This window comes from Schistocerca americana, chromosome 5, assembly GCF_021461395.2.
Source record: "Schistocerca americana isolate TAMUIC-IGC-003095 chromosome 5, iqSchAmer2.1, whole genome shotgun sequence".
In the NCBI taxonomy this organism is placed as follows: Eukaryota; Metazoa; Arthropoda; class Insecta; order Orthoptera; family Acrididae; genus Schistocerca; species Schistocerca americana.
The window spans coordinates 659,157,376-659,172,188 of record NC_060123.1 but is presented as its reverse complement, the minus strand read 5'-3'; the positions used below and the strand labels follow the sequence as shown (position 1 = coordinate 659,172,188).

Below are 14,813 nucleotides of genomic sequence, written 5' to 3'. Positions count from 1 at the left end.
CATACATTAAAGTAACTTACTCTACAATGTTGTGCTTGGAAGGGGCCAATTTTCCTCTGTATTCCAGTAGAGTTAACACATTTATCTAAAAATACATGCTGCCTGGGTGCATCTGTACACTGATTTAAAGCCCGACCCAGGAAGGCTTGGTACTGTGTTGAGAAACAGCATGTAGAAGCACCTTGTGATATAGCTGGGTAGCAGAGTGAGGACTCACTTGCTCACTCACGAGTTTACCAAAAGACTACACTCCGTGCAGCAATGATAGTTAAGATCATATTTTTCCAAAGTCATGCAAATGGCCTTTTAACAACTGGTAACGAGAAGAATTTTTGGGTATTTCACAATGTAGTTTTTAGTGTCCACTTGTAACAACTGTTGTGTTTAGTCTGGTCTCATTTCAGAATAGTTTTCAACAATGGAACCAAAAATCAAAATGCTACTGTAGTAAATTTCTATTTTAAGTATAGATATATTCTAATGAGTTGGATTTTTTTAAATGACCATACTTATGTTTCATTATTCCTTCTCTCTCTCTCTTTTCATTTTAACTATGGAAGTAATCAGTGGTTTAAAATATAATATGGGTAGGTAAGTAAAAACCTACTCACCAAGTGGTGGCAGGAGAAAAAATACACGAAAGATGTGGAAACACACAAGCTTACGGAGCCCGTGGCTCCTGGCAGAAGGACTGAAGGGAAAGAAAGAGGGGTGAAAGAAAAGGACCAATATGTTTAGGAAATGGAGAGAACTGTGAGTCAAGTGAGATTTACTGGACAGGATGAGCAGGAAGGACTGATGGTTAGTGCCTGAACTGGATAAGATCTGAAAACCTGAGGACTTCAAGATGTTCTCTACAACACAACATCCATGACCTCAGTGCCCATTTCAACACACGTGCTATCTGCATTCTTCCCCCAAAGACCAGTTTCTCAGAAATCCACCGGTAGGAACTAGTGTTACAACATGTCTTTCACTATTGCTGTCCACCTAGCCTTAATTTACATTATTACTTTCTTTAATTTCCTCTGTCTCCACACTTCTTCTCAGTAACTATTCCTGTCTTCATTCCTTTTAGTTTTCTACTTCTTTTATTTCCTGACACATTTATTTTTCCCTGTGCCCCACTTTTACCACTTCTTTCTGCCCTTAATAACTCTCGCATGATGCATAGTCAGTAATCTCTGTTTTGCTTATTACACTATATTCCATCTTTAAGCTTGTCCAGTGCAATCCCCAAAAATCAGTGTTTCCTCCTCATCCTGTCTGGTGAGACTCCCCTGACCCAGGGTTCTAGGTGACTTTTTTGAACTCCCCCATTTCCTAAGCCTCTCCAGTCTTTTCTTTCATCCCTGTTCCTCCTTTTTCAATTCGTCTGCCAGAAGAAAGAGCCAATAGCTCTGAAAACTTGCATGTTTCTTTAATCTTTGTATGCATTTTCCTACTGCTGCTTGGTGAGTAGACTTTATCGATCCCGTAATATTATGTTTTCAAAAATTGATTATTTCTGTTGTAGTCATGCACAAATTTCTGCTCTTACATTAACTGAAAATTATACTGGCAGGAAGAGCTTCTGATTGCAAAATAAATTAATTACCAAATTGCTAACCAGTGCAAACCCTCCAGCAACAGTACAAACCAGGAAGATAAATATCTGAGAACCTAGGCTTATACTATTTTAATGGACAGAAACATATGTTGACACATTCAATGATCACGTAGTCACACTTAGAAATTTGAATATAAGTCGATCTGCAAAATAGTGGTAGCAGTTGTCTTTTTGAGATAGTGTGCAGTTTGAACCACAGTTTTCAGAAAGAGAGACGTATCAGTTACCTAAAATTTTGCAATAATGAAATTTAAATGTATTTTCTCTATCTTTTCATTAACATATGGAACAAATAATTTCATGATTAACATATTTAGAGAACTGCTGCTGTATCCAACTACTTGCCACTGCCCTACTTCTTCGAAGGCTGGTGTGAAACTGTAATATTGTTTTACCATTTTGTTTGACAGAAACTGTGGTGGCAGCAGTTTCTCCATGTTTTCAAGCTATAGAATGAGTAACCTTTAACTTTTTCTGACAAGCTTCATTTTTAAGATTTGTAATTTACTACAAAATTTTTGGTTATAAATGATGTGTGACAAAATATTAAGCACATTCTTGTTTTTTCTCCATAACTGATATTCCTTTACAAAAACAATACTGTACCTTAAACTGTCAGACTTTCCTTTGCTACCAGCTTTTGGTACTTCCTTAGCATTTACAAGATGCCGGGCTCCCCAGTTACACTGTACAAAACGCCAAGCTCCAGCCACATAAACAGCATTCCAGGAATTTCTAAATCTGTTATCTTCAAAGCGAACTCCAGGTTGGTACCCAGCAGATTTTGAATACCCCTTTATGACTACGCAGTGAAGACCAGCATAACTGCAAGACACAAACGTTTTAATTTAGTTTTAATTTCCATTTTTACATAGGTACATAGGTAGAATCCTTGAGTAGTTTGTTTTCTGTAGTACATTATATTCAAAATAAGATTCAAAACAGGAAAACTTCTTGCCTGCAAAGTCGTTTGAAAAGCACATGATAGCTTTCAGTTCCATGCTTTATTCCTCTTAGTAAACCCATAGGTGTATCTCCTCTCAGATTTTCATCAAACTGCATTGTATTCAGATTCTTCACTGTAATCCATCTGAATATTGTCCTGAAAAATAATGTTTTCATTTAGCCTCGTGTGCAGGCATGCAAAAATCTCTCTCTCTCTCTCTCTCTCTCTCTCTCTCTCTCTCTCTCTCTCTCTCTCTCTCATGTATGAGGATACATTTAGAAAGCTATATAGAACTGTTTCATAATGATTTAGAAAGTTTTAGTGAGAGAAACATGGAATCTTATTAGAAAATCATGTACAGGCTTGTAATTTATGGTATTATTCACAGAAGATTGGTAACTGACGTCGATATCAACAGCCTAAATAAGGAACACAGTAACAGGTTTGGGACAGTATTTGCTTACACAAACAAGTTTTAAATGATAAATGTCTGGCAAAAAATGGCCTATCTTACAGTAGTTTAGGCTCTGTAAACTTCAACAAAATGTTTATAGACATGTGTAAAACCCTAAAAAGCAAGGGAAACATACATTCTGATGGGGCTGACAAAGGAAAGATACAAACTGAAAATAAAAATTATAAATACCAAAGAAAGAACGCTCATACAGTGTCATAGTCAACCACAAAAATGTTCTACTGATGCAATGGAATATCAGTGGCTTAACAGCAGAACTTCCAAACCTTAAATACTCTTAAACTGATGAACTTCAAATTCTATGAATAAATATCAAAACAATCTGTCTAAACAAACTTTGGTTAATAGAAGATTGTATAAAAGTTGTAAAAAAAATTAATAATTTTAGGTAGCTGGCAGCTTCTGTAGAAAAAACATATCTCATGGAGTCTCCTGCATTCTTGTTAGTTCATCAATTATAAAGGAAGATAAAATTTTAATTATTTAAGTGACGAGTGTGTCTGAGAGTTTCTCTGTAGAGTTAAATGATCTGAATGCAGTGATTATTGCAATCTATATAATTCCTGGATGAGCTGTGACAAAAGTGTTCTTAGCTAAATTCCAGTTCCTCCTAAAAAAAAAACTTCAGAAAGAAAGTAAGAAAAAATTTGTGACTGCAGCAACAGGCTTTGACTTAAATGTGTTAGTTGAAAGCAGTGAAATCACAAAATTTTGCGACTTATTTCAGAAATCAGGTGTCAAGTTGACATTTACCAAAGTTAGTAGGGTAAACAGTAGGTCGGTGTCCTACATTGATAATGTTATGACAAACTACTAACTTGAAAATGAAAATAAGTACTGCTCAGACCTAGGTTATTCAGATCATTCAGCTCTGTTTATCGAGCTCTCACAAGCTTCAGGAAATGTATGTACAAAAGGAATTTCAATAAAAGGAATATGGATTTTTTTCTCAGTGAACTAAGTATTGTGATACATTAGTGCAGTGTCTGTATTTGACAGTGTCTGTAAAGTTTGATACAATGTTCCTTCGGATGTGCATTTGAGAACCACTCCTTACTTCTCCATAAAGTCCAAATAGAATATGGGACAATGCTTTAAAGTCATTCAACACTTCCTTAACAGGTTAAAAATGAAGAGTAAATGTAACTCAAAATCGAAACAATTACTTATACTGGAAAACAATTTCCCAAGGAGTCCCACATGGTTCTATACTCTGTTCTTATCTTTTTCTTCTCTACATAAATCACCTACCACTTGGAACAGATGCTGATTCAGTCTTATTTTGCGATGATACATCAGTTCTAATTGCAAATGAATTTCCTGATAGAAAGTGTCCAAAATACTTAAGAAAACCATGTATGATGTTCCATCACAATGGACTAAAACTGAAAGTAACTAAAACCAAAATGATGCATTTTGAAGCAAAATAATTATAACAGATTGAAATAAAAATAATCTGCAATGGTCAGGATATTACAGAGTCAAATCATGGAAAGTTCTTAGACCCAAATCTTGATAAAAATTTAAACTGAAAGTTTTACATAGCCTACTTAGCAAATAAACTGAACAGCTTAGCATTCGCATGACAAGAGCTACAATCATACTTCAAGTCAATTATTTGTTATGGCATAATCTTCTGGGAAATTAAGCAATTGTCATGCAGCTTCTTGTATTACAAAAGAAAATAATCATGAACATGTTTACAAAATTAAAAATATTATCTATTACCTCCATTTACATATGTGAGATGGTGTTCTTCACATTTAAAAATCAACACACTCTTGACATTTTCCATTTCCACTACAACTATAGCACTTATCACAGAGAGAATTTTAAACTTCTGACACCCTCTTAAAACTCTAGGCCCAGACACGAGAATATATGGGGTTAAAAACCACAATAAAATAAAAGGCAACAATATATTTAAAATGGATCTTTGTTAATGAAAAATTTCTCTTTCCTCTTGTGGTGTAACAGTGTTGTTGTTCTATCGAAGAATTTATTGAGGACAGTTTCACAATTGGAACAAGGGACTTACATACTCTATTTTTTGCTTACTGGGAACTACAGTATGTATTTGTGCAACAGTATCTCAGAAATGTAAGTATAAAATAATGTAAACTTTTTTATTTCTGTATTGCAAATCTTGACATGTCTCCTAGACATCAAGTCTAAAAATTTGAAAATTGTATTTAACAAGAGGAATAAATCACATTTCACATAATGACATCATTCAGTAATATCTTAACTAAATTGGCACAAGCCCAATGTATGCAGACAATGATTGTGGTTAGGAGGTAACTGAGAACAGAAGATATGACATGAAGGCAAAGTTGTCACCTGTGTTTGGACAGCTTAAAGGACAACAGTATACCTTGCCAGGGGACAGATATGGCCATCCAATCAGTAGTGGCCTAGTGACAGTTCACCAGTCTGCTAAGTTAATGAAACAGGCTTAAAAGGAAATATTAACATGTAGCTCCTATATTTCAGAATGCTATTCATTTGTTGTCAACATTGCAAATAATGAAAATCCTGCACTTAAATCCTCCAAAAATCATGTGGTTTGATGAAAAAGAAAACATAATACATGATACGACCGGACAGTTTAGATAATGAATATTTTCTGAGCTATGTCAGACCTAATGTATCCCATCTTTTATCTAGAGAGGGGAAGATGTTTAAATGTTGTCGTAAGAGCTGAGTGGCAACTTATGTCAATTCTGTTACTCATGAAATTTAATGATACTTGCTGTTAGCCCATCTCTTATAACTTACAGTAAATTTAGGATAGAGCCTCTGTGTATGAGTCATGTGAATTTTCAATGATTTCAATGTTATTTATGTCTTTGATACATGTAACTGGGGCAGGCATTATTTTTTTCTGTATTCCCTGGTGATTGTAAAATATTACTGCATAATCTAATTCTGAAATTTTCTTCATTCCTGTTAGAGATCTGTTAAGCATTTACAGCAACAACCAGTGAAGCTTACAAAGTAAATAGTCAAATTAAATATTTAGAAAATATATTACAGTAACGTAAATAGTTTATCATACGAAACAGTAAATTGCTTCTTAATTTTTTACTCTGATTTTTAAGTCCCAAGAGAGAGAAAATGGAATGGAAAATTTATTAAAAAGCACAATGTTGTTGTCAGTTGCAGTGAATTATGACTACAGTGTTTCCCTATTCTTTCTATTAACTCAGAAAACATTTATCCAGGTAACATTCCACGTCTCACAGACACATATCCCACTGAAATACCACCATTACTGTATTAGTAAACATGAGATTACAGAGTGATTTACTCAAATTACTAAACCAACAACGTTATTGAACAAGCCAAGATCCTAACAAATTTTATACCTTGCTTTTTCAATGTCAGATCCACATCGACCAACTAACTGTCTCACCAAGTCTGTGAAAGTCTTCTGGTCTTCTTGTGCAACCTGAAAATAACATTCGTAAATTATTAGCTCCTCAAATATAAGGTTATCAGTAGAACATTACAGCAATTAAATGCAAAGAGGTAGTGACAACATAGTCTTCTTTCCCAATCATATCACATGACTTTAAAGTAAGAAAAGAGGAATAACTTAAAAGATACCAACCGATATAGCAATTTGATCAACATCAGCAAACTCCACAGGATCATTGTAAACTTCAAATTTCGAGAGAGCTGGTGGTGCTGGCTGTGGTGCCTGACTGGGGTATGGTAGCAGCACATCATCTGTGTAGCCATCTCCATCATCCAGGTACAGAGACTCTGCCATCATGTACTCACTACGCTTCTCGTTGATCAGCTCCAACATCTCTCTGCTTTGCTTCTCAACCAGAGCTGCTGTCGCTGCCCTATAACCATCGGCACCATGTTATAAAACTGTATTTGTCATTTGCTTCTTACATAGTGTGGATACAAAAATGATGGGAAAATTTCACAACTTTACTAAATATCAACAAATGTATATGTCCATTATGCACAAACAGGAGTCAGGTCCAACATCAGCAGATCCAGAGATAAAAAATTACACCTATGCGGGAGTTGTTTGTAGGTGTAAAAGTCCTGTAAATGCAGTGATGGAAAGAAACTGGAGCCATGCAAAGGGACACTGAATGCTTGGAATGCAGGCTTAAAAAATTACTTTGAAAATTAGCAAAAAGTCAAAACACTAAATGTGGCTGTCAGTAGAAAAGGAACAAATTTCATCATTTGGATTGAAATTGAGGGAGAATATAAATTCAACACATTTGAAGTATCGCAACTAAGAATGATACAAGCTAGTTCAGAATGCTCATCAGATTGAGGAAGTAGCTGAATTTTCAGGCAATCGAGAAAAATTCTATTGAACAGCACAATGTTAGAGATCACACAATTATTGACGGTGAATAGATTATTTGCACCATTCCTCATTTAAAATGAAACAGATAAACTTTCCTATAAGAGCAAACCATCAAATCTAATAACTTAGAATGAAGCTCATGACACAAGTGAAACAGAAGACCATAAAGCCAAAATAGATTTGAGACTACCCATAATTAAAGTGGCATTAAATTTCCTGTTACTGGTGCACTGAGTACGAAACTACTGGGTTGTAACAACTGCATTTGACTTGTAAGTTTGGTTAGTAACACAAGACAGTAAAAAGTTAATTCTCAAGAGGAGTGATGGCAGCAGATCAAATACAACATGAGGTGCAAGTGTGCAATGACATGAAAGAAAGTGAAATGCTGGTAATTCACACTTGGGAAAACTGTCATTTGGAAATGGCAACTGCCTCTTTCCCATATAAAATTATACACCAGTCTGCGAAACATAAGGACAAAAGTAACTTTTACATGATGCGTAACTGCCAAAGTAAGAGCTCAACAAAAGTTTCACCATACATAGAAAAAACTGCTACATTATAGTACCAAAGGTAACAGAAAGAAATATACAATGAGACAAATGGAAATGGCACTTTTATTCAAAAACAATGATTATACTGCAGTCACCACAATTTGTGATTGTCCACTGATCATTACAAAACACAGGACATGGTTCTTAATAGGTTGTGATCACCACAGCCAGCAATGAATGCTTTGCAACAGGCTCCCATGCTGCCCCAAGGTTGGTAAGGAGTTTTCTAGCAAAGCATTTTATTCCTCCACCAGTGTATTGACATGTGCTGGACAGTCTTTGGAGCATGTTGATATACTGCAGTACGTCTCCCCACCACATCCCACACCTGCTCCCTTTTGGAAGAATGGGTAGTCCAGACTGTTCACCGAATATCCTCTCATACCAAGAGTTCCTTCACCTCTGCTTTTCAGTGCAGTTCGGTATTGTCACCCACAGACTGAAGTCAGGGCTAAATGCACTCCTGAAAAAATGCATGTGGGAAAGGAGTAAAGTGTCACAAAAATGTTGACCAGTGAGTGCTCCATTTCCATAGATTTGGAGGTCACCCATGCAACCTTATGCCTCCTCACACCATAACAGCTGGGCCACCTAAATGATCACGTTTGACAATACTCGTTGGTGCATTATGCATTCCTACCTCCCACCACGTAAGGATGCAGCCAGAATCACTACTCAGACTGAATCTACTCTCATGCGATAAGAGCACAAAAGCCTACTTCTAGTTGGTCCAGTCCCCATGCTCTTGGCACAATCGCAAGCCGTGCTTTCCATGTGTGGGTGTCAATGGAATTTACTGGCCACTGAGCAAGTGTTCCTCCACTATGCAATCACCATGCCACTGTGGAACCTGAGATTATGTGCCTTGCAGTCATGTTAAGTTTGGCTTCAATTGCACCCACTGTCTGACTTGGATCCCTTCTTACCCATTGCACAATTTAGCTGTCACTGCTACTGTAGTTAACCATGATTGATCACCTCCTCAGACTCTTCTCCTTCAAACAGCAGTGCCTGCATGCATGTGAAACAATGTAGTGAGCAATAACAAACTCATAGGTTTCGCTCATCACACTTTATCCTTCTTCCAGTTTCCTAATGATTCTTGTCCATGTGAGGTCATCCAGTTGTTGCCTGTGGGCCATGTTGTAATGAAGAACACCATCACAGTGCAATGTAGCTGGTCACTGATTGACACATACTGTCTTTTCCTGTTGCTTCAACTGGCTCGTGCTGCACAACTAGCCACATTTGGCACTATAGTCACACTGACCTTATGGCCGTGGCATCCAGATTCCTGTGCACAACTGGGAGACATCTGACAACATGTTCCCGCACTTTCATTCATTTTCTCTGAGTAGTTAATATATCGTGTTACTTTAACTCGTCTTTAAGATTTGCAGAACAGAGTATTATATAATAGCTGAAGCTGATCACTCTACACCTGCTATTTATCTTCCTAAACCTGTTTCTGGCTGCCAAAGAAATCCTATATATTTCCAACAAAATATGGCTTTTCAAATCAATTCAGTTGCATGCAGAGGTGCCATTTTTAACACACTCCTTAAACAAGAGGAGAATAGTAGTCCTCACAGTAATTCTTCATAGTGTTGTTCTCTGCATTAATGTATAAAAGGTTACAAACTGGGCGATTAAGCCATTTGGAGACAACATATTGCTTCTGATATTATAATAACATCATTTGGACAAACATGGAGGCTCCATATTTGCATGAAGTACTGATAGTGAGCATTAATGGTAATGATACTGTGGGCAGAGTAGGAACCATGTACTGAATGTGAAAGTATTGTGTCTGTAACAACTTTACTTGATTTGGTGGAAGTGTAGTCTGTTTTTTTTTTTTTTTTTTTTTTTTTTCAGACATCCTGTTGGGTTGACATTGTAGACATGTGAGAATGACATGATGCGTTTAATTGAACTTCAGGATTCTGTCGCTTAGTGGTTCAACAATCGACGCATTCCGTTTTGCCTCACTAGTCTACTGATGAGAGTCTTTACCCGGAGTTTGCTCACTGCTCCAGTGCCGCTGACAGATGTTCCATCCCAGTGCCCTTTTTCTGCTTGAGCTATGTCTTTCTAGAATACAGCTAGAACCAGACCACGCTTCTCCCTTCACATCTACCGATGGCCAAGATAGTGATGATGATGTTTGGTCTGTGGGGCTCTGAACTGTGCGGTCATCAGTGCCTGTTCAAAGGCCCAATTTTTTTTCACAATCCAATCTACTCACTGTCACAAATGATGATGATGATGAAATGATGAGGACAACAAAAACACCCAGTCCCCGGGCAGAGAAAATCCCCAACCCGGTCGGGAATCGAACCCGGGACCCCGTGATCCAGAGGCAGCAATGCTAGCCACTAGACCACGAGCTGCGGATGGCCAAGATAGTGTGTGCCTCTCTGCAATCGCGGCTTCTGCCAAATGTGATTGTAGAAAAACATCGGCTCGGTCTGGTGGAATGCTGTGTGGCGAGCAATGCACGCTCCAACTCTTGCGTCAGGCAACTTGGTACGTGACGGTTAATGGGGAGAAGGTATGCAAATCGCGTCTCCATTGGACACACCTGGCGGCTTCGCCATTATGTACCACGTGTGGCACGAAGGCGACGATGGCCATCGACTTGTCAGCGGAGAGGCGAGCTATGGTTGGCGTTTGGTCTGCCAGATGTTGGCGTTCATTACACGCACGACTCTTGACGGCATCATCGCACAAATGCTTCTCTCCTCAGACACGGACTATTTCCCACTAAGACCCACTCAGTGACTTGGATTAGCGGGCACGCTGTCCCCTACCTGTTTAGTGGCGATGACGAATCAGCCCTCGATTTCTGGAAATACCTCTACGACCGTCATTGTGCAGCTGACAAGAACTCTTAAGTACCAACAATATTTCTCGAACTTTCTCCGAAACGCTTTCTGCAGCACCCCTCGCAGCTGGATCATTCATGCTAGGAGAAGCTGACATACGTTCCCCTTTTCTCCATTCGACAGAATGATCCCCTCAACTGTTATTCATACACGCTTGCGAGAAGACGTGCATCGATCTGATGGGTCGCCACCACATGGGTTTTCTCCCACCGACGTCGAAGGCGATCGCATCTTTGCGAGGACATGCTGATCCGATGGAAATGAAGTAACAATAATAGTAATCATAATAATAAAATTTTACCCATCCTTCTATCCTCCTTTCCTGTTTGGTAGTCGGAAGAGAGTCAATACCGATTACCGCCATTCAGTTTCAGTCGGCGCATCTACTCTCATTAGCTACATTGTCGGGTCCGGAGTGCGCCTATACTGTTGTCAAACCACATACTATGTAATAAATAGAATTTCTTTTGTTGAAACCATTGTTTCAAGCCACTAATAAGCCATCAAAAATTACTTTTTTTTTCACTCATCATTATTCTAATTGATATGATGTGTCGGGTCACAAGTTCCTCTCCTACGCCAACATTTTCATCTCAGAGTAGTACTTACAACCTGCGTCCTCAATTATTTGCTGAATGTATCTAATCTCTGCGTTCCTCTACAGCTCCGTCTAGTACTATAGAAGATATTCACTGAAGTATTTAACAGATGTCCTATCATCCTGTTCCTTCTTCTTGTCAGTATTTTCCAAATTTTCCTTTCCTCGTCACTTCTGTGAGGCTCCCCCTTACCTTGTCAGTCCACCTAATTTTCAACATTTTTTTGTAGCGTCAAACGTCAAATGCTTTGATTCTCTTCTGTTCCAGTTTTCCCACAGTCCATGTCTCACTATACAGCGCTGTGCTCCAAATGTGTGTTCTCAGACATTTCTTCCTCAAATTAAGGCATATGCTGGATACTAGTAGAACTGGGAATGTCCTTATTACCATTGCTAGTCAGCTTTTTATGTCCTTGCTCGGTCCGTCAGGGGCTATTTTGCTTCCTAGGTAGCTGAATTCCTTAACTTCATCTAATTTGTGATCGCCAATTACGATGTTAAGTTTCTGGCTGTTCTCATTTCTGCGACTTTTCATTACTTTCGTCTTCCTTCTGTTTACTCAAAATCCATACTCTATACTCATTAGATTGTTCATTCCATTCAGCAGGTCCTGTAATTATTCTTCACTTTCACTGAGGATAGCAATGTCATCAGCGAATCGTAACACTGATATCGTTTCACCTTGACTTTTAATTCCGCTCTTTAACCTTACTTTTATTTCCGTCATGGCTTCTTCGACACATAGATTGAACAGCAGGGACGAAAGATTACAACCTTGTCTTACATCTTTTTTCATCCAAGCACTTCGTTTTCGGTCTTCCACTCTTATTATCTCTTGGTTCTTCTACGTAGACCCACTACATATTACCCGTGTATCCTTGTAACTTATCCCTATTTTTCTCAAGATTTCGAACATCTGGCACCATTTTACCACACATAGTCGAATGCTTTTTCCACATCGACAAATCCTATAAATGTGTCTTAATTTTTCTTCAGTCTTGCTTCCGTTATCAACCGCAACGTCAGAACTGCCCCTCTGGTGTGTTTGCCTCTCCTAAAGCCAAACTGATTGTCATCTAACAGATACTCAATTTTCCTTTCCATCAATCTGTATATTAATCTTGTCAGCGACTTGGAAGCATGAGCAATTAATGAGTGTGCGATAATTCTCACAATTGTCAGCTCTTGCAGCTTTGGGAATTGTGCGAATGATGTTTTTCCAAAAGTCTGGTGGTATATCGTGAGTTTCACACATTCTACACACACTTACGTGAATAATTTTCTTCACCACGTCATCAGAAATGTCGCCGGCCGTGGTGGCCGTGCGGTTCTAGGCGCTTAAGTCCGGAACCGCGGGACTGCTACGGTCGCAGGTTCGAATCCTGCCTCGGGCATGGATGTGTGTGATGCCCTTAGGTTAGTTAGGTTTAAGTAGTTCTAAGTTCTATGGGACAGATGACCTAAGATGTTAAGTCTCATAGTGCTCAGAGCCATCAGAAATGCCTTTCTCTTCATAGTGGCCCTCAGTGTACTGTCCCCAGCGGTCCGCTCTCTCCTCTGCATTTAACAGCGGAATTCCCACTGCATTTTTAATGTTATCGTCCTTGCTTTTAATTTCACCGGAGGTTGTTTTGACTTTTCTATATGCTGAAGCAGCCCCTCCGACCATCATTTCTTTGATTTCTTCACATTTTTTCACGCAGCCACTTCGTCTTAGCTTCCCTGCACTTCCTATTTATTTCACTCCTTAGTGGTATTTCCGTATTCCTGAATTTTCCTAAATATTTTTGTACGTCCTTCTTTTGTCGGTCAACTGCAGTATTTCTTCTGTTACCCACGATTTCTTCGCCATTACGTGCCTTGTACTCACTTTTTTCTCTACAACCTCTGTGACAGCCATTTTTAGGGATGCCCTATCCTCTTTAATTGAACTGCCTACTGAGTTATTTATTATCGCAGTATCTATAGCCTCAGAGAACTTCATGAGTATCTGTATCTATTCATTCCTTAGTACTTCTGTATCCCACTTCTTTGCGCACTGGTCTCTTAAACTTCAGCCTACTCTTCATCATTACCAAATTGTGATCTGAGTCTACATCTGCTCCTGGGTGCACCTTACAATCCAATATCTGATTTCGGAACCTCTGCCTGACAATGATGTAATTTAACTGAAATCTCCCTGTATCTCCCGGCCGTTTCCAAGTATACCCCATCCTATTGTGATTTTTGAACAGTATTCGCTATTAACATCTGAAATTTATTGCAGAACTCAAAGAGATGTTCTCCTCTTTCATCCCTACTACCAAACCCACAGTTTCCCGTAACCCTTTCTTCTGCCCCTTCCTTCCCTACAACCGCATTCCAATCCCTCATGAATATTATGTACTGAATTACCCGTTCAATATCCTCATATACTTCCTCTATCCCTTCACCTTCTGCTTGCTACTCACCATGTGTATCTGAACTATTGTTGTCGGTGTTGGTTTGCTGTCGATTCTTATGAGAACAACCTTGACACTGAAATGTTCACAGTCACTTACCTCCCTTCTTGTAACGGATCCTACTCCTGATATGCCATTTTCTGCTGCTGTTGATGTTATCCTATACTCGTCTGACCAAAAATCCTTGTCTCTTTTCCATTTCACTTCACAGGCACCTACCACATCTAGACTGAGCCTTTTTAGATTTTCTAGCTTCCCTGCCACTTTCAAACTTCTAACATTCCATGCTCCGACTCGCAGAAAGTTATCATTTCGTTGGTTATTCAATCTTTTTCTCATGGTCACCTCCCCCTTGTCAGGCACCTCCCGGAGATCCGAAGTGGGGACTAGTCCGGAATCTTTTATCAATGGGGAGATCGTCATGACATTTTACCAATTACGCGCCACATGTCCTATGGATACACATTACGTGTCTTTAACGCTGTGGTTTCCATTGCCTTTTGCATCCTCAAGGCGTTGATCACTGTTGATTCTTCCGCGTTTTACGGGCGGTTTCTGACCTCAAAGGTAAGAGAGTGCCCTGAACCTTCGCCCCCTTTGATAAGGTCGTTGCCAGAATGAGGATGACTTCTTATGCTGGAAGTCTTCGCCCACCATTGCTGATGATTTTTATTTTAAATTTAAGCAGTGATGCGGTTCGAACCCGGGACCCAGGAGGTTTTGATTACTAATAAAAGACGCTACAGCTATGCTCAACCAACACATATACTTTTCGTCATCTAGTCGTCCTAGCTCTCGCCAACATATATACATGGTTACATAAAGCGTAAAACAATTCTGTTCAGGTCCGTGAAAAAAGCGAAAAATCTAGAAAATTGCAATAAACCATTTACAGCAAGTCTTAAATGAAACGTTTTCTGAAAACCTAGAAAACTGAAGCTTTCGTACAAAATCGGC

The 14,813-nt window shown here is 38.8% G+C and overlaps 1 protein-coding gene across 1 annotated transcript in view; it reads right to left on the bottom strand.

Moving 5' to 3' along the window:
• LOC124615839 (hillarin) overlaps positions 1-14,813 on the bottom strand; it is a 528,083-nt gene that overhangs the window by 22,455 nt on the left and 490,815 nt on the right. The window contains exons 4-7 of the mRNA XM_047143992.1: positions 6,644-6,884; positions 6,399-6,481; positions 2,568-2,711; positions 2,216-2,434 (exon numbers count right to left, since the gene is read on the bottom strand). Of these exons, the coding sequence (XP_046999948.1) occupies positions 2,216-2,434; positions 2,568-2,711; positions 6,399-6,481; positions 6,644-6,884 (687 nt within the window). The remainder of the gene's footprint in view (positions 1-2,215; positions 2,435-2,567; positions 2,712-6,398; positions 6,482-6,643; positions 6,885-14,813) is intronic.